This window comes from Salvelinus namaycush, chromosome 13 (assembly GCF_016432855.1).
Source record: "Salvelinus namaycush isolate Seneca chromosome 13, SaNama_1.0, whole genome shotgun sequence".
Lineage (NCBI taxonomy): Eukaryota > Metazoa > Chordata > Actinopteri > Salmoniformes > Salmonidae > Salvelinus > Salvelinus namaycush.
The window spans coordinates 18,595,771-18,615,269 of NC_052319.1; the positions used below are offsets into that span (position 1 = coordinate 18,595,771).

Consider the following 19,499-nt stretch of genomic DNA (forward strand, 5'->3'; position numbering starts at 1 on the left):
AATTTTCACCAACATTGAATGAGATGTCAATGCTTTCCCCTCTATGTCATCATCAGTTCCATGATAGAGCTACTAGTCAATTGGCCCTCTCACAAAGCAAATATGACCTGGTGCAATGAGTGTCTGCTCTCTCTCTCTCAAACAACATGTGTTCACGACAAGTCAGTGTCTGATTAATGGCCATCCACTTCCACGATATACAGAGCAGGCTAGGGGTCAGATTTATTATACATCTTTTGTTTATATGTGTCAGCATTATTCTGTAGACTCGGAGGCCCCAATGACAGTAAATATCCCAGAACTGAGAGTGTATCTATACATAGAGTGTGTATAGAGTGTATCTATACATTCTTTACTCCTGTGGTCTGGTCCTGGTCTGTACTCATTCTGATCCCCTGGTGTGACTGTGGCTCCAGAAGTGATGTGGGACTGAGGGATAGGAGTTCATCCCTCTTTTGCCCCAGCTTGGCCCCCTTATTCAGAGAAAGTATGGATGTGAAACAACCCGCTGTTCCCTGCCCTATATCACACACAAACACACGCACACACATGCACACACACGCACAGACACACACACTTTCCATGCTTTGTGGGGGTGGACATCTGGCACAGCACGCTGCTTATTTTGTTCCAGGAGTGGAACACACTTTCCTTTGAATGTTCTGGTTGGCTATATTTTACCAAACATTGTGATGGACTCAAGGGGTATGGAAAGGCATATTTTCCTAAGGCAATGTTATTTACTGTTTCTTCTGTGATTGTTTTACAGATGTCCCCTGCTATGCCCATGCAGTTAGGACATGCTCCTGTGACATCCACTCTCTCTACATCTTACCACACACACAGATACACACATGCAGGCTTACACACACACACACACACACACAGACACACAAAATGAAAAACCATGCTGGAAAGTCATCTAAACAAGCTTGTATCCATGAAGCAAAATCGCTAGAGACTGAAAGTGCTATGCTAGGTACTTTTCCCTGTATATACTATTCCCTCTGCTTTGAGTCAATGTCCTCCTGTCTCAGTGACAAACTGGGTCATTTGGTCTCTCGAGATTACTCCTCCGAGGGATCCTATGCTATCCTCACACACACACACACACACACACACACACACACACACACACACACACACACACACACACACACACACACACACACACACACACACACACACACACACACACACACACACACACACACACACACACACATACATCTCATATCACAGGCTGTGTTTGTCTGCTTGTGAAGTACATAAAACTGGAGCCAGAATGACAAACTATATTAGATAAGATACCACTCATTGGCAAGCTTTAGTAATATAAATGTACACAGTAATAACAACTTCCTTAATTGTTCATCATTAACTAAATATTGAAGTTTCCACAGGGGTCACATCATAGTCTCAGTCATCTGTAGCTAGTCCTCTGGCTTGCAGGCTAGCAGGTAGAAATAACTGACTCTGACCACAACCTCAGTCACTGTGGAGGTCACCTCCATCACAGCCAACAGTCTGGAGAGGACAGAGAGAGATGTTAGATGTAATGTTAAATGATACCTTTACATTTCATATTATTCTGTACGTACATCTGGGGAAGCTCCATTTAGTAAGATATGTTACGTTTCATATGGTATGTATTAATTTGTGGATTTCCATCACCCATTTCGTATGATATGTTACAAATTACACTTCTTATTATATGTTACGAATTTACGAGGCTAGCATTAAATTGTGAATCAATTCAACAATTATTGTACATGGGAATACAGTAGCAACAAGGGCATATATAACAGTGGATGCAATGGTACTCAGGCCTCACCACTCTTTCTATGTGTAGGGGATGGAGTCGTAGGACTGTTTGTAGAGAGCCACAGAGTTGGGTCCCAGGCAGAAGTTACGATAGGGCAGGAGGGCAGCATAAAACTGATGAGATAAAAAAAGACAAATGCTGTTGAAAAAACACACAACAATCTACTGTATGCATTGAGAATTTGTACACCGTCAATTTATCAAAAATGTGCATTGCATTTTGTTTTGTTTTCTACAGTGATTAGAATGGTACATTTCCACTGTTTATGGATAATATTCTTTTATTCTATTCTCTAGAGTTGTCCAGACCTCCTTGTAGACTGTTGAGTGGCAGCAGTCTCCATAATGGATCTCCATGTCCATGGTATAGTTGAGCGGATAGAGTCGGCCTTTAGGATGCAGGATCCTATGGGCTTCCTTGGAGGAACTGCGGCCGGTCAGGCAGTCATGGCCGTCACCAGGTCCACTGAGCTGTCTGCGAAGGGCAGCTCTACAGCCGGACACTGTCTACAGGCAGAGACAAGAGAGACACAATGATCAGCAGCCGGACGCTGTTTATAAAGAAACGAGAGACATAAAAATCAGGGCTACATAATACAGGCTATACTGAAGTTATTTGCTAGCCTAGTCTCAGGTCTGTAAAGTTATTTGCTAGCCTAGTCTCAGATCTGTAAAGATATTTGCTAGCTTGGTACCAGATCTGTTTCTGCTCTCTTGCCAACTCCTAATGTCATTGCCACGATAGGACTTGGCAAAACATCAAAAACCGATGGGAACCAGGCTAGAATTTGCACATAACTTTGTGGTTTCGTTCCTGAGATATAGTTCAGATGGCACTGTTCCAGAATAGTATCAGTAGTTGTAGCTTTTATGTTTGCTCACTACAGGAAGACGTGCACGAGTTTGAGCAGACAAGGGTCCCATTGTCCGGTTTGGCCCTTGGCCTATTTTCACTGTGTCCACATCAACAAAGGACTTTAACCCTACAGTCCCCTCTCCCATCACATTGTGGTACTGTTACTAAAGGCAATACTTTTCTGAGTCAGATGGACTTGGTAAATCCATGTCTATTCACCCCGAATTAAATGATTTTGTACCTACAAATCTTGTAAGACTCCTTATAAAAAACGTATTCTATGACTGTAATGTAAAGAGAGTTTGAGTCCATGTTAGTGTTACTCAAAACAAAACATGACCCTCCAGTCCAGTCCACCTTCCTCCTCTCCCCTCTGGGGTTGGCTCTGACCTGTAAGAGATGTTAGGGGCGGTGGCTCTGACCTATAAGAGATGTTAGGGGCGGTGGCTCTGACCTGTAGGAGATGTTAGGGGCGGTGACTCTGACCTGTAAGAGATGTTAGGGGGGGTGAATCTGACCTGTAGGAGATGTTAGGGGCGGTGGCTCTGACCTGTAAGAGATGTTAGGGGCGGTGAATCTGACCTGTAAGAGATGTTAGGGGCGGTGAATCTGACCTGTAGGAGATGTTAGGGCGGTGGCTCTGACCTTTAGGAGATGTTAGGGGCGGTGAATCTGACCTGTAAGAGATGTTAGGGGCGGTGACTCTGACCTGTAGGAGATGTTAGGGGCGGTGACTCTGACCTGTAGGAGATGTTAGGGGAGTGACTCTGACCTGTAGGAGATGTTAGGGGCGGTGACTCTGACCTGTAGGAGATGTTAGGGGCGGTGGCTCTGACCTGTAGGAGATGTTAGGGGCGGTGAATCTGACCTGTAAGAGATGTTAGGGGCGGTGAATCTGACCTGTAGGAGATGTTAGGGGCGGTGGCTCTGACCTGTAAGAGATGTTAGGGGTGGTGAATCTGACCTGTAAGAGATGTTAGGGGCGGTGACTCTGACCTGTAGGAGATGTTAGGGGCGGTGGCTCTGACCTGTAGGAGATGTTAGGGGCGGTGGCTCTGACCTTTAGGAAATGTTAGGGGCGGTTGCATGCTCCAGGGCCACCTCCAGCTGGGCAGGGCTCACGTCGGTCCCCACCACCGAATTGAAGTGAGGGGCCAGGAGCACGGTGCCCTGACCCGACCCACAGCCTACATCTACTGCCAGGTCAAAGGTCTGCATGCCCATCTGTCAAACAGGACACATCACCATCACACACAGGTATTAGACATAATTAGTACATGTGCAAATTTTAAGGCAGGAGAAAGTATATTTACAATCTTTTTATACTGCAAAAACATTAAAAAGCTGGAACGAAACACACATTGATATAATTCTGTAATGTATTGCAATAATATTTGCCATTGTAACTATACTGAACAAAAATATGAATGCAACATGCAACAATTTTACTAAGTTACAGTTCATATAAGGAAATCAGTCAATTTAAATAAATTCATTAGGTCCTAATCTATGGATTTCACATGACTGGGCAGGGGCGCAGCCATGGGTGGTCTTGGGAGGGCAGAGGCCCACCCACTTGGGAGCCAGGCCCAGCCAATTAGAATTTGTTTTTCCCCACAAAAGAGCTTTATTACACACGGAAATACTCCTCAGTTTCATCAGCTGTCCGGTTGGCTGGTCTCAGACGATCCCGCAGGTGAAGAAGCCAGATGTGGAGGCCCTGTGCTGGTGTGGTTACACATGATCTGCGATTGTGAGGCCGGTTGGACGTACTGCCAAATTCTCTAAAACGACGTTGGAGGCAGCTTAGAAATGAACATTCAATTCTCTGGCAAAAGCTCTGGTGGAGATTACTGCAGTCAGCATGCCAATTGCATACTCCCTCAAAACTTGAGACATCTGTGGAATTGGGTTGTGTGACAAAACTGCACATTTTAGAGAGTATTTATATTGTCCCCAGCACAAGGTGCACCTGTGTAATGATCATGCTGTTTAATCAGCTTCTTGTTATGCCACACCGGTCAGGTGGATGGATTATTTTGGAAAAGGAGAAATGCTCACTAACAGGGATGTAAAGTAATTTGTGCACAAAACTTGAGAGAAATAAGCGTTTTGTGGGTATCGAATATTTCTGGGATCTTTTATTTCAGTTCATGAAACATGGGACCAACACTTTACTTGATGCATTTATATTTGATGTCCACAGAAGACTGTAACCATATCATCTGAGCATGCATATTCCATGATATTTGATTTAAGAAAAAAAACGGTCTGTATCCTGTGTAACAGGTATATGTCACGACTACCTTCTCTTCAGGAAGGACAATGCCTCTTCAATGAGCTGAGACTCTGTATTTCCAGTGGGAGGCAGCATGCTCCTTACCTTCAAACAGATGATGGGCCATGCCACTGAGCTATACTACAGGAAAAAACAACACAGGAATACAAAAGGTATTCTCCAAAACAGAAAGAGACCTGCTTTTCATAAAGTTTTTACTAAAACTAATGCAAGCTCTCTTTCTCACTGGGCTCCTACATTAAGGAATGTGATCACACACACACTACCTCACGCATCGCAGGAGATTCCCTTTCTTCACAGGGCCAGTTCCAGGGAAACCACTAGGTGCTTGGCCAGGCTAGTATGAGACAGGCCCCAGATAGAGAGAGGAAGGGGCGGAGCAGTGGCTCATGGGAATGTGGGTTGTTTGCTAATGAGACTGGGCCAGGGTTACATGGGGTCAAAGAGAGCTGTGTGCTGTGTCAGAACCAATAAGAAGTCCCATGGAGATGGGATGGGGGAAGGATCAGAAACTTGTTTTCCTATAAGGTGCTTTCCTTGTTGTGATTGATGTGGGAAAATACAAACGCCTGATGAGTTCAGTTTCCTTACTCAGATAAAAACCCTATTCCCACTGATCACTGAGCCATAGATCAACAACAACAGGCTTTGTACTGAGCTGCACTACCACTAGCTCACTGAAAGAGTTAATCATAAACAGTCAATGTCTGAAGGACTGGTCCAAGAACCGATTAAAGGTCTTCTCTCAGTTTGCAAAACGTTATGAATTTGGTTGAACCCATGCATACAGCATATTAAAAATTAAAAATACAATTTTAAAAAAGAACATCTGGGGCAGTGTGGCTACGTTTAGACTGGCAGCCCAATTCTGATGTTTTTACATCAGATCTTTTCACATCAGATCTTTTTCAGACCTGATCCGTTTGCGCAAAAGACAAATTAGTGAAAAAAATATCAGAATTGGTGTCCCTGTCTAAACGCAGACTAAGTATCAAGTGTCTCAGACTAGGATTAGATCCCCGCTGTCCATATTATATTTTTCATTGTGATCTAAAAGGCAAAACCGATCCTAAAATCCACACTCCTAATATTACTCTGAGACACTTGATACAGCCCTGAAGTTAAATAATATTCAACATTTACAATTGTGTCTGCAGACATTTTATTGTAAATCTCAGGCAAGGAAGATAATAAAGGTGGCAACCATTTTGGTAATGATGTGACTAAGGTGAATAGTTTGCTCTACATTACAATGTATAAAAGAAAAGAGCAGACAAAACCAAAGGGACTTCAATGAAATCTTATGTGAACAGAGTAATATTTCTAATAACAGCTTGAACATGATTCACACAAGCCTAAACACAAGCTTAAGACACATCTGTCTACACACAAACACATTCACACTTTAAAGAGTGTTCACTCCTGTTTAGATGCCAGGAGACAGAAATATTCCCTTGTCACTTCCATGAGTGTGTCTGGTGATGTGACTCCCATCTCCTTCAGAAACCTGCAACAATAGGACATCAATATATTTTATAAAATAATTCCATGTGGGATGAACCATAAAAATGGCATGGATGACATTTTGTATTTATTCGTTCATTTCTTTCTTAATTTTTTTGTTCAATAATTTTTTTATTATCTCATTAGTTCATTCATTCGCCCATAATCCATTCATCCATCTATTCAGTCATTCATTCATCCGTTGATTGACCAGGGTTGTTACCTGTCAAGTGTTCTCTGCAGCAGTGCGGAGGCAGCATCAGGCTCGGCCCTCTGGAAGGCCTGGTACATGGAGAAGGACTCCATGAAGCCCACTATGTTCCTCACTGAGATCTGCTGCTTCAGTGGGATACACTCAATCCTGAAAGAAGAACAGATACCCACACACTGTTGAATTGAGAAGAGAGTCAGTGGATGCCCTAAGCTCCCAAGGGGGCCAAGAGATTTAAGTCAAGTAAGTCATAATATTGAATACTCCTGCAGTTTATTGAGTACAACATTTGATTTCGACCACGGTCGGAGTCACTAGGTGTGAGTACATTACTTCTGTATATATATATTTATATATATTTCATTCTCAAATAGAAACTCAGAGACGCAGGGTCAAAGTCACACCATGAGAAGTGTTTTAATGTGTAACAGGCTGTTCTACTGGGTTCCCACAGAGGCTGTATGAGTTACCTCTCTTTGTCAGGGAAGGGGATAGCAGCGTAAAGCTCCCTTAGTTTGGTGTTGGCCACTGCTAACTGTGTGCTGGTGTATGGTAACAGCACCTTCTTGAACTGGGGATAGCAAAGTCAAATCTCAGTCAGGAAACGTGGTACTTATATCAAACACAGAATTGTGAGGGTTTGTTGATTCATACAGGTGATCCCATGGAGATTATGTCTCAATAAACAAACATATTATAAGCATTCTTTAGATGAAAACAACAACTGTACTTATAACCCAATGAAAATAAACATATGACACACTGAGCCGATTAAGTGGCATTGGTTTGTCACCATAAAAACGAATGTCATTCTAGTTCTGTTTGTCACCTCCTCATAGATGTCAGTGAGTCTGTTCCCACATGAGCCGTAATGGAGTCTGAAGTTATCAGCAAAGCCAAGCAGAGCCATGCAGCCGCAAGGCTTCAGGACCCGGCCTGCCTCCAAGAGGAACCGCTCCTGGTCAAACCAATGGGCCGCTGAGGCTGCAGTCAGTAGGTCCACAGAACCATCTGGAAATGGCAGCTCCTCTGCTGTCCCTTTCCTGTAAGTATTAAGACGCAGCCACAAAAATTGAGGATTTCTACATAAACTAACATATTAACTAGGGGCCTATTGAAAGTGGGAAGCTACTGCTGACCTTTGTGCTGAGTGTAATTGACCGTCTCTGCAGATTGTCATCACTGTTATTTTTGAACAACATACACATTGGTTTTACTATCCAGTTGGGGACAACATTTCTTATTCCCATTCAAAATCCTATTATGCCCAAACCCTTAACCCTAACCTTAACCCTAACCCCAAACCCCTAACTAAACCTTAATCTAACTCCTAACCCTTAACCAAAACCTAACCCCTAAGCCTAAAATAGGATCAGCGAAATGTCCCCACTTGTCAAATTTTTCTTCTTTTACTATCCTTGTGAGGACTTTTGGACCTCAAAGGATAGTAAAGTTAGACCACACACACACGTTCAAAAACCTGTAGGTGATGTTGTTGAACCCTGCCACTGCCCTGGCTTCCTCCAGTTGGCACTCGCTGATGTCGATGCCCACCACTTCCTGGAAGTGTGGGGCCAGCAGGCGTGAGTTCTGCCCCGTCCCACAGCCCAGGTCCACAGCTAGGGCATGAGGCTGGACTTTCTGAAGAGAGGGGACCAGTGAGACACTATATAACTAGCCTTCACTAAAGGAGAGTGATAGCTAGTGATAGTGTAAATGTGATGTTCAATACCGATATTATATATACAGTGGGGCAAAAAAGTATTTAGTCATCCACCAATTGTGCAAGTTCTCCCACTTAAAAAGATGAGAGAGGCCTGTAATTTTCATCATAAGTACACTTCAACTATGACAGACAAAATGAGAAAAAAAAATCCAGAAAATCACATTGTAGGATTTGTAATACATTTATTTGCAAATTATGGTGGAAAATAAGTAATTGGTCACCTACAAACAAGCAAGATTTCTGGCTCTCACATACCTGTAACTTCTTCTTTAAGAGGCTCCTCTGTCCTCCACTCATTACCTGTATTAATGGCACCTGTTTGAACTTGTTATCAGTATAAAAGACACCTGTCCACAACCTCAAACAGTCACACTCCAAACTCCACTATGGCCAAGACCAAAGAGCTGTCAAAGGACACCAGAAACAAAATTGTAGACCTGCACCAGGCTGGGAAGACTGAATCTGCAATAGGTGAGCAGCTTGGTTTGAAGAAATCAACTGTGGGAGCAATTATTAGGAAATGGAAGACATACAAGACCACTGATAATCTCCCTCGATCTGCGGCTCCACGCAAGATCTCACCCCGTGGGGTCAAAATGATCACAAGAACGGTGAGCAAAAATCCCAGAACCACACGGGGGGACCTAGTGAATGACCTGCAGAGAGCTGGGACCAAAGTAACAAAGCCTACCATCAGTAACACACTACGCCGCCAGGGACTCAAATCCTGCAGTGCCAGACGTGTCCCCCTGCTTAAGCCAGTACATGTCCAGGCCCGTCTGAAGTTTGCTAGAGAGCATTTGGATGATCCAGAAGAAGATTGGGAGAATGTCATATGGTCAGATGAAACTAAAATATAACTTTTTGGTAAAAACTCAACTCGTCGTGTTTGGAGGACAAAGAATGCTGAGTTGCATCCAAAGAACACCATACCTACTGTGAAGCATGGGGGTGGAAACATCATGCTTTGGGGCTGTTTTTCTGCAAAGGGACCAGGACGACTGATCCGTGTAAAGGAAAGAATGAATGGGGCCATGTATTGTGAGGTTTTGAGTGAAAACCTCCTTCCATCAGCAAGGGCATTGAAGATGAAACATGGCTGGGTCTTTCAGCATGACAATGATCCCAAACACACCTACCAGGCAACGAAGGAGTGGCTTCGTAAGAAGCATTTCAAGATCCTGGAGTGGCCTAGCCAGTCTCCAGATCTCAACCCCATAGAAAATCTTTGGAGGGAGTTGAAAGTCCGTGTTGCCCAGCAACAGCCCCAAAACATCACTGCTCTAGAGGAGATCTGCATGGAGGAATGGGCCAAAGTACCAGCAACAGTGTGTGAAAACCCTGTGAAGACTTACAGAAAACGTTTGACCTCTGTCATTGCCAACAAAGGGTATATAACAAAGTATTGAGATAAACTTTTGTTATTGACCAAATACTTATTTTCCACCATAATTTGCAAATAAATTCATAAAAAATCCTACAATGTGATTTTCTGGATTTTCTTTTCTCATTTTGTCTGTCATAGTTGAAGTGTACCTATGATGAAAATTACAGGCCTCTCTCATCTTTTTAAGTGGGAGAACTTTCACAATTGGTGGCTGACTAAATACTTTTTTGCCCCACTGTATATATATATATCGGTATTGAACATCACACTCTGGTCCTTGCTCTATAGGTATGACACATTGCATGCTGAATTTCAAGCTTACGGTAATAACGTAACATAATGGATGACAGTTTAGTAACCTATTGTCACAAGACTTAAAAGCATTTAGAAACAGGAAATGGTTGGGATATTTGGTTTCTATATCTGATTTAAAATGTCAAAATCCTGAAATGTTATGCAATAGAGGGCATTTTTTGCTTTCATTTCTATCTCGGACACTGTGTGGAAGCATTACACCAAAGACTTATCTTAGACAACCCAAGATTTGTCTTAGCTGCCAAATGTGCAAGTCTAACGTCATGTAAAAGACAGTCTATAACAGTAATATTATCTTTGCTTGGCTCACCTTCCTTTCCAGGTAATGCAGGATGATGTCTCTGATCTCCTCTGGGAGTACAAAGCGATACCTCTGGTAGATAGAGGCATGGTGTTTCTCCTCAAACAGCCGGTGGGTCATGGTGCTCTGCTGTCGTCTGCTCCGCTAGCCTAGTGCTCCTTCCAGCTTGCAGTGACTCAGCAGACAGAGACAGACCTGCTCCTTCACTAGGACCTTTTAATCATTACATGGAAAGAAGAGAGATACTGTATATAAAGAGGGGGATAGAGGAGGCTACTGCTAGTAATCACTTCGTCATATAAAGGAGAGGTTAAAAGATCTACTATGATGGGCTGCTAATTTCAAATAACTTATCACCTCCACTATAGGAGATGGCAAAACATCAAAAACCGATGGGAACCAGGCTAGAATTTGCACACGACTTTGTGGTTTCGTTCCTGAGATATAGTTCAGATGGCACTGTTCCAGAATAGTATCAGTAGTTGTAGCTTTTATGTTTGCTCACTACAGGAAGACGTGCACGAGTTTGAGCAGACAAGGGTCCCATTGTCCGGTTTGGCCCTTGGCCTATTTTCACTGTGTCCACATCAACAAAGGACTTTAACCCTACAGTCCCCTCTCCCATCACATTGTGGTACTGTTACATAAGGCAAGACTGTTCTGAGTGAGACGGTATTGGTAAATCCATGTCAATTTCACCCTGAATAAAACGATTTTGTACCTACAAAGTCTAGTCGGCCTACTTATAAAAAACGAATTCTTTGACTTTAATGTAAAAAGAGTTTGAGTCCACGTTAGTGTTAGAAATAGGCCTGTTTCTCTTACGGATTTTACTAAAACTAAACCAAGCTCTCTTTCTCACTGGGTTGTGGAGGCTACGTTAAGGAATGTGATCACACACACACTACCACACTCATCGCAGGAGATTCCCTTTCTTCACAGGGCCAGTTCCAGGGAAACCACTAAGTGCTTGGCCAGGCTAGTATGAGATAGGCCCCAGATAGAGAGAGGAAGGGGCAAAGCAGTGGCTTCATGGGAATGTGTGTTGTTTGCTAATGAGGCTGTTTATGAAGGGGGCCAGGGTTACATGGGGTCAAAGAGAATTTTGTGTTGTGTCAGAACCAATAAGTAGTACCATAGAGATGGGATGGGAGAGGGAGGGATCAGAACCTTGTTTTCCTATGAGGTGTTTTCCCTGTTGTGATTGATGTGGGAAAATACAAACGCCTGATGAGTTCAGTTTCCTTACTCAGATAAAAACCCTATTCCCACTGATCACTGAGCCATAGATCAACAACAACAGGCTTTGTACTGAGCTGCACTACTACTAGCTCACTAAAATAGTTAATTATAAACAGTCAATATCTGAAGTACTGGTCCAAGAACCGATTTAAGGTCTCCTCTTAGTTTGCATAACGTCATGAATTTGGTTGAACCAATGCATACATCATATTAAAAAGAAACCAACAGAAAATCTGGGGCAGTCTGGCTGTGTTTCGACAGGCATCCCAATTCTGATGTTTTTACCAATCACATCAGATCTTTTCACATCAGATCTTTTTCAGACCTGATCTGAACGATCAAAAGACCAATTAGTAAAGAATATATCATAATTGGGCTGCGTAAGTATCAATTGTTTCAGATTAGGAGTGCTGATCTTGGATCAGATACCCCCTTGTCCATGTTATATTTTTCATTGTGATCTAAAAGGAAAAACCGATCCTAAAATCCACACTCCTAATATTACTCTGAGACACTTGATACGGCCCTGAAGTGAAATAATATTCAAAAGTTACAATTGTGTCTGCAGACATTTTATTGTAAATCTCAGGCAAGGAAGATACTAAATGTGGCAACCATTTTGATAATGATGTGACTAAGGTGAATAGTTTGCTCTACATTACAATGTATAAAAGAAAAGAGACAAAACCAAAGGGACTTCAATGACATCTTATGTGAACAGAATACTACTTCTATTAACAACAGCTTAAACATGATTGACACAAGCTTAAGAAACATCTGTCTCCACACAAACATATTCACACTGTAAAGAGTGTTCACTCCGGTTTAGACGCCAGGACAGAGAAATACTCCAGCGTCACTTCCATGAGTGTGTCTGGTGATGTGACTCCCATCTCCTTCAGAAACCTGCAATATGACATTAATATATTTTATAAAATAATTCCATGTGGGATGGACCATAATAGTTGCATACAAGTAAATAAAATAATTAATTATTTTGATTATTTGTTCATTTCCTCACACATTTGTTTTGTTCATTTCATCTTTAGAGTCTAAGACGGGTGGGCTAATCTGACAGATGGAATTGTTTTAAGTTGGTCATACCTATGGATCATTTAGCTATTCGATTGCGAATTTTAGGACCCCTTTAGGTATACAAATATATAAATATGATTTGATGAAATATTTATTTTGGAAAATGACTACAAAAACCGATAGAAACGCACTGAATAACATATTCATAAATGGCAAAAAGGACTGTCAAAAAATGTATCAGAAGAAACAAATTTTGAAGTGTCTGTCCTAAATCTAGGATATATTTTTTTTAAACTCAGGTATGGGGCCTCCCGAGTGGCGAAGCAGTCTAAGGCTGGAGGCGGACTCCCGATCACCGCTGTATTGGCCCAGCGTTATCCGGGCTAGGGGAGGGTTTGGCCGGCGGGGGATCTTTATTTGGCTCATCACACTCTAGAGACTCCTTGTGGCGGCCGGGCGCCTGCAGGCTGATCTCGGTCGTCAGTTGAACAGTGTTCCACCAACACATTGGTGCTTCTGGCTTCCGGGTTAAGCGGGCAGTTGTAAGGAAGTGCGGTTTGGCAGGTCATGTTTCTGAGAACGCGTGACCCGACCTTCGCCTCCCGAGCCCATTGGGGAGTTGCAGCGATGAGACGGGGAAAAGGGTGTAAAATACAAAAAACATAATAATAATACAAATAAAAAAATAAAAACCTCTGGAAATATTTATATTTTTTACACATATTTAACCTCTTTTTTGGGGTAGGCACAAAACTACCTGCACACTTCCATCCGTTTTTTAAACCTGTACTGGTTACCTTCAGACAAGTCCCGTGACACTTGTGGGCGTCCATTAGTTTGTAGCCCTAACGGTCCGGACGTTACCAAACAGAATTTAGCACATAGACGGTACTGACTTCAGATGAGACTCCAGGCACTTGTAGGGGTCGTAGAGCATAGCGTAGAACACCATCGTGTTCGTGAGAGTCTATCCATACAGTGGTCAATAGTTTGTAGGTCAAACTGTTCGGACGCTACAGATGATTTTCGGGATGTCTCATGGTCTGACAAACACCACTCTAGCTCTGTCACCTTTCACTGCAGATGTTGAAGTGTGACACTGGCGGATGCGTTGGATTGAGACGCATCCAATGCAAAAAAACAGACAGCTTAAACTGACGGGTTTTGATGGGGATTTAGACTGACACATCGGTTTGTCAATCGACCCCACCGGGTTAATTTGTTAATTAGCTAATTAATTCATCCATTCAGTCATTCGTTCATTCATCCATTGATTGATCAGGGTTGTTACCTGTCGAGTGTTCTCTGCAGCAGTGCGGAGGCAGCATCAGGCTCGGCCCTCTGGAAGGCCTGGTACATGGAGAAGGACTCCATGAAGCCCACTATGTTCCTCACTGAGATCTGCTGCTTCAGTGGGATACACTCAATCCTGAAATAAGAACAGATACCCACACACTGTTGAATTGAGAAGAGAGTCAGTGGATGCCCTAAGCTCCCAAGGGTGCCAAGAGGGTTAAGTCAAGTAAGTCATAATATTGAATACTCCTGCAGTTTATTGAGTACAACATTTGATTTTGACCACCTGAGAGTCACTAGGTGTGAGTACATTACTTCTGTATATATATATATTTATATATATTTCATTCTCAAATAGAAACTCAGAGACGCAGGGTCAAAGTCACACCATGAGAAGTGTTTTAATGTGTAACAGGCTGTTCTACTGGGTTCCCACAGAGGCTGTATGAGTTACCTCTCTTTGTCAGGGAAGGGGATAGCAGCGTAAAGCTCCCTTAGTTTGGTGTTGGCCACTGCTAACTGTGTGCTGGTGTATGGTAACAGCACCTTCTTGAACTGGGGATAGCAAAGTCAAATCTCAGTCAGGAAACGTGGTACTTATATCAAACACAGAATTGTGAAGGTTTGTTGATTCATACAGGTGATCCCATGGAGATTATGTCTCAATAAACAAACATATTATAAGCATTCTTTAGATGAAAACAACAACTGTACTTATAACCCAATGAAAATAAACATATGACACACTGAGCCGATTAAGTGGCATTGGTTTGTAATCATAAAAACGAATGTCATTCTAGTTCTGTTTGTCACCTCCTCATAGATGTCAGTGAGTCTGTCCCCACATGAGCCGTAATGGAGTCTGAAGTTATCAGCAAAGCCAAGCAGAGCCATGCAGCCGCAAGGCTTCAGGACCCGGCCTGCCTCCAAGAGGAACCGCTCCTGGTCAAATCAATGGGCCGCTGAGGCTGCAGTCAGTAGGTCCACAGAACCATCCGGAAACGGCAGCTCCTCTGCTGTCCCTTTCCTGTAAGTATTAAGACGCAGCCACAAAAATTGAGGATTTCTACATAAACTAACATATTAACTAGGGGCCTATTGAAAGTGGGAAGCTACTGCTGACCTTTGTGCTGAGTGTAATTGACCGTCTCTGCAGATTGTCATCATTGTTATTTTTGAACAACATACACATTGGTTTTACTATCCAGTTGGGGACAACATTTCTTATTCCCATTCAAAATCCTATTATGCCCAAACCCTTAACCCTAACCTTAACCCTAACCCCAAACCCCTAACTAAACCTTATTCTAACTCCTAACCCTTAACCAAAACCTAACCCCTAAGCCTAAAATAGGATCAGCGAAATGTCCCCACTTGTCAAATTTTTCTTCTTTTACTATCTTTGTGAGGACTTTTGGACCTCAAAGGATAGTAAAGTTAGACCACACACACACGTTCAAAAACCTGTAGGTGATGTTGTTGAACCCTGCCACTGCCCTGGCTTCCTCCAGTTGGCACTCGCTGATGTCGATGCCCACCACTTCCTGGAAGTGTGGGGCCAGCAGGCGTGAGTTCTGCCCCGTCCCACAGCCCAGGTCCACAGCTAGGGCATGAGGCTGGACTTTCTGAAGAGAGGGGACCAGTGAGACACTATATAACTAGCCTTCACTAAAGGAGAGTGATAGCTAGTGATAGTGTAAATGTGATGTTCAATACAGATATTATATATATATATATATATATATATATATATATATATACACTGCTCAAAAAAATAAAGGGAACACTAAAATAACACATCCTAGATCTGAATGAATGAAATATTCTTATTAAATACTTTTTTCTTTACATAGTTGAATGTGCTGACAACAAAATCACACAAAAATTATCAATGGAAATCAAATTTATCAACCCATGGAGGTCTGGATTTGGAGTCACACTCAAAATTAAAGTGGAAAACCACACTACAGGCTGATCCAACTTTGATGTAATGTCCTTAAAACAAGTCAAAATGAGGCTCAGTAGTGTGTGTGGCCTCCACGTGCCTGTATGACCTCCCTACAACGCCTGGGCATGCTCCTGATGAGGTGGCGGATGGTCTCCTGAGGGATCTCCTCCCAGACGTTGACTAAAGCATCCGCCAACCCCTGGACAGTCTGTGGTGCAACGTGGCTTTGGTGGATGGAGCGAGACATGATGTCCCAGATGTGCTCAATTGGATTCAGGTCTGGGGAACGGGCGGGCCAGTCCATAGCATCAATGCCTTCCTCTTGCAGGAACTGCTGACACACTCCAGCCACATGAGGTCTAGCATTGTCTTGCATTAGGAGGAACCCAGGGCCAACCGCACCAGCATATGGTCTCACAAGGGGTCTGAGGATCTCATCTCGGTACCTAATGGCAGTCAGGCTACCTCTGGCGAGCACATGGAGGGCTGTGCGGCCCCCCAAAGAAATGCCACCCCACACCATGACTGACCCACCGCCAAACCGGTCATGCTGGAGGATGTTGCAGGCAGCAGAACGTTCTCCACGGCGTCTCCAGACTCTGTCACGTCTGTCACGTGCTCAGTGTGAACCTGCTTTCATCTGTGAAGAGCACAGGGCGCCAGTGGCGAATTTGTCAATCTTGGTGTTCTCTGGCAAATGCCAAACGTCCTGCACGGTGTTGGGCTGTAAGCACAACCCCCACCTGTGGACGTCGGGCCCTCATACCACCCTCATGGAGTCTGTTTCTGACTGTTTGAGCAGACACATGCACATTTGTGGCCTGCTGGAGGTCATTTTGCAGGGCTCTGGCAGTGCTCCTCCTGATCCTCCTTGCACAAAGGCGGAGGTAGCGGTCCTGCTGCTGGGTTGTTGCCCTCCTACGGCCTCCTCCACGTCTCCTGATGTACTGGCCTGTCTCCTGGTAGTGCCTCCATGCTCTGGACACTACGCTGACAGACACAGCAAACCTTCTTGCCACAGCTCGCATTGATGTGCCATCCTGGATGAGCTGCACTACCGTACCCACTTGTGTGGGTTGTAGACTCCGTCTCATGCTACCACTAGAGTGAAAGCACCGCCAGCATTCAAAAGTGACCAAAACATCAGCCAGGAAGCATAGGAACTGAGAAGTGGTCTGCGGTCACCACCTGCAGAACCACTCCTTTATTGGGGGTGTTTTGCTAATTGCCTATAATTTCCACCTGTTGTCTATTCCATTTGCACAACAGCATGTGAAATTTATTGTCAATCAGTGTTGCTTCCTAAGTGGACAGTTTGATTTCACAGAAGTGTGATTGACTTGGAGTTACATTGTGTTGTTTAAGTGTTCCCTTTATTTTTTTGAGCAGTGTATATATATATATATATATATATATATTTTACACTCTGGTCCTTGCTCTATAGGTATGACACATTGCATGCTGAATTTCAAGCTTACGGTAATAACGTAACATAATGGATGACAGTTTAGTAACCTATTGTCACAAGACTTAAAAGCATTTAGAAACAGGAAATGGTTGGGATATTTGGTTTCTATATCTGATTTAAAATGTCAAAATCCTGAAATGTTATGCAATAGAGGGCATTTTTTGCTTTCATTTCTCTCTCGGACACTGTGTGGAAGCATTACAACAAAGACCTATCTTAGACAACCCAAGATTTGTCTTAGCTGCCAACTGTACAAGTCTAACGTCATGTAGAAGACACAGTCTATAACAGTAATATTATCTTTGCTTGGCTCACCTTCCTTTCCAGGTAATGCAGGATGATGTCTCTGATCTCCTCTGGGGGTACAAAGCGGTACCTCTGGTAGATAGAGGCATGGTGTTTCTCCTCAAACAGCCGGTGGGTCATGGTGCTCTGCTGTCGTCTGCTCCGCTAGCCTAGTGCTCCTTCCAGCTTGCAGTGACTCAGCAGACAGAGACAGACCTGCTCCTTCACTAGGACCTTTTAATCATTACATAGAAGGAGGAGATACATATAAGGAGTAGGACAGAGGAGGCTACTAGTAGTAGTCACTCAGTCACATAGAGGAGAGGTTTAAAGAGATTCTATGACACCTGGACTGCTAAGATAAAATAACTTGTCGACTCTGACAAATTGCAAAACGTTGATTTGTCTGTGATGTGTGGAACGATAACGTCCGATAAGGGCCACAATAATGACATGCCCATAGATAGACTAGTGGTTTAAAACATACCATAGATATTTCCTTTTAAAAGTGTGTCTTATGCAGGTACTGCATTCATTTAGATTGTGCATTTAATACAAAAGTTGTGAAACTAGACTGGATCCCATGATGCAGGGATTAGGTTATCGAACAGAACAGTTTCCTGAACAAGAGCAAAAAACCTGAACAAGTACAGAAACGTTTAAATAGTCTTCTGAAAGTTTGCAATGAATTCATACTCAATTGTAATGTCAAATATAACAAAATCACCTTCCAAAATGCAATGGAGCTTGTAAAGCTATCTGTGTTTCTCTCTCAGCTGAAAATTACACGTAAGCAAAGTTGCCAGGTCCCTCTCACAGTATTACCGGAAGTGTGCCTAGATTGTCCAAATAGCCATATGCATGCTGGGGCCTCAGTGTTAACCCTTGACTGTCCAGAATATTGAACCTATTGTAATTACATGATGATAAGCAAGTGATTTAACCCCCCTTAGAAGCATGACTACATGTCCAAATCATTTCTAGAGGGAGTGAATGGTGGAACATAGTGATGACAAACCTGCAATATAAGACAACATATAGGGCCATAGAAATAGGAAGAAACTGCACTGAATTTATTTACAGCCTTTATGTTTATGTTTTGTTTTTATGTTTATTTTTTGTTAGATTATTTTTCATTACATACACTTGTACAGAAAGATAAAGAGAATAATTATAAATGCTGACAATAAACATGAAGTTACAGTAACTTTCAGTTTTATGTGTCAATGCCTTGATAGTTCAGATTTTAGTGGAATGTAAAATCTGTGTTCCATCATGCTGCTCATTGTCACGATCATCTTCGGGTGAAAGAGAGGACCAAGGCGCAGCGTGATATAGATACATCTTCTTTTATTTGAGAAGATGAAAATGAACACGAACACTAATACACACTAAACAAAAACAACAAACGACCGTGAAGCTACAAACGAAAGTGCAGACACACGCTACTAACGTCAAACATAGACAATTACCCACCACCTACCTAATGCCTATGGCTGCCTTAAATATGGCTCCCAAACAGAGACAATGATAGACAGCTGTCTCTGATTGAGAACCAATCCAGGCAACCATAGACTTACATAAACACCTACACTGAACACAACCCCATGAACTATACCAAAACCCCCTAGACAATACACACACCCTAGACTAGACAAAAACACAAACATCCCCCATGTCACACCCTGACCTAACTAAAATAGTAAAGAAAACAAAGATAACTAAGACCAGGGCGTGACAGTACCCCCCCCCCCCCCCCAAAGGTGCGGACTCCGGCCACAAAACCTGACACAGAAGGGGAGG

The 19,499-nt window shown here is 43.0% G+C and overlaps 1 protein-coding gene and 1 pseudogene across 1 annotated transcript; both read right to left on the minus strand.

The window, feature by feature from the left end:
* Positions 1–1,830: 1,830 nt before the first annotated feature.
* On the minus strand, positions 1,831–6,005 carry LOC120057803 (annotated as a pseudogene).
* A 119-nt stretch (positions 6,006–6,124) lies between these two features.
* Positions 6,125–15,387, minus strand: LOC120058313 (putative methyltransferase DDB_G0268948). The gene is made up of 10 exons (XM_039006881.1): positions 14,809–15,387; positions 14,450–14,550; positions 13,991–14,128; positions 10,780–12,570; positions 10,432–10,635; positions 8,174–8,334; positions 7,523–7,736; positions 7,164–7,264; positions 6,706–6,843; positions 6,125–6,486 (listed from the first exon to the last, which is right to left on the minus strand). The coding sequence occupies exons 5-10, from the start codon at positions 10,540–10,542 to the stop codon at positions 6,396–6,398; spliced, it is 816 nt and encodes a 271-aa protein (XP_038862809.1). The 5' UTR covers positions 10,543–10,635; positions 10,780–12,570; positions 13,991–14,128; positions 14,450–14,550; positions 14,809–15,387; the 3' UTR covers positions 6,125–6,395.
* Positions 15,388–19,499: the final 4,112 nt, after the last annotated feature.

What these genes read in the sequence shown, in the direction of transcription:
- LOC120058313 (XM_039006881.1), bottom strand. Translation starts at nt 10,542, where the DNA reads ATGACCCACCGGCTGTTTGAGGAGAAACACCATGCCTCTATCTACCAG. An exon ending in TTCAACAACATCACCTACAG is followed by an intron (nt 7,737 to 8,173) that starts GTTTTTGAACGT and finishes TAATACTTACAG; the next exon opens with GAAAGGGACAGCAGAGGAGC. An exon ending in TCACTGACATCTATGAGGAG is followed by an intron (nt 7,265 to 7,522) that starts GTGACAAACAGA and finishes TGCTATCCCCAG; the next exon opens with TTCAAGAAGGTGCTGTTACC.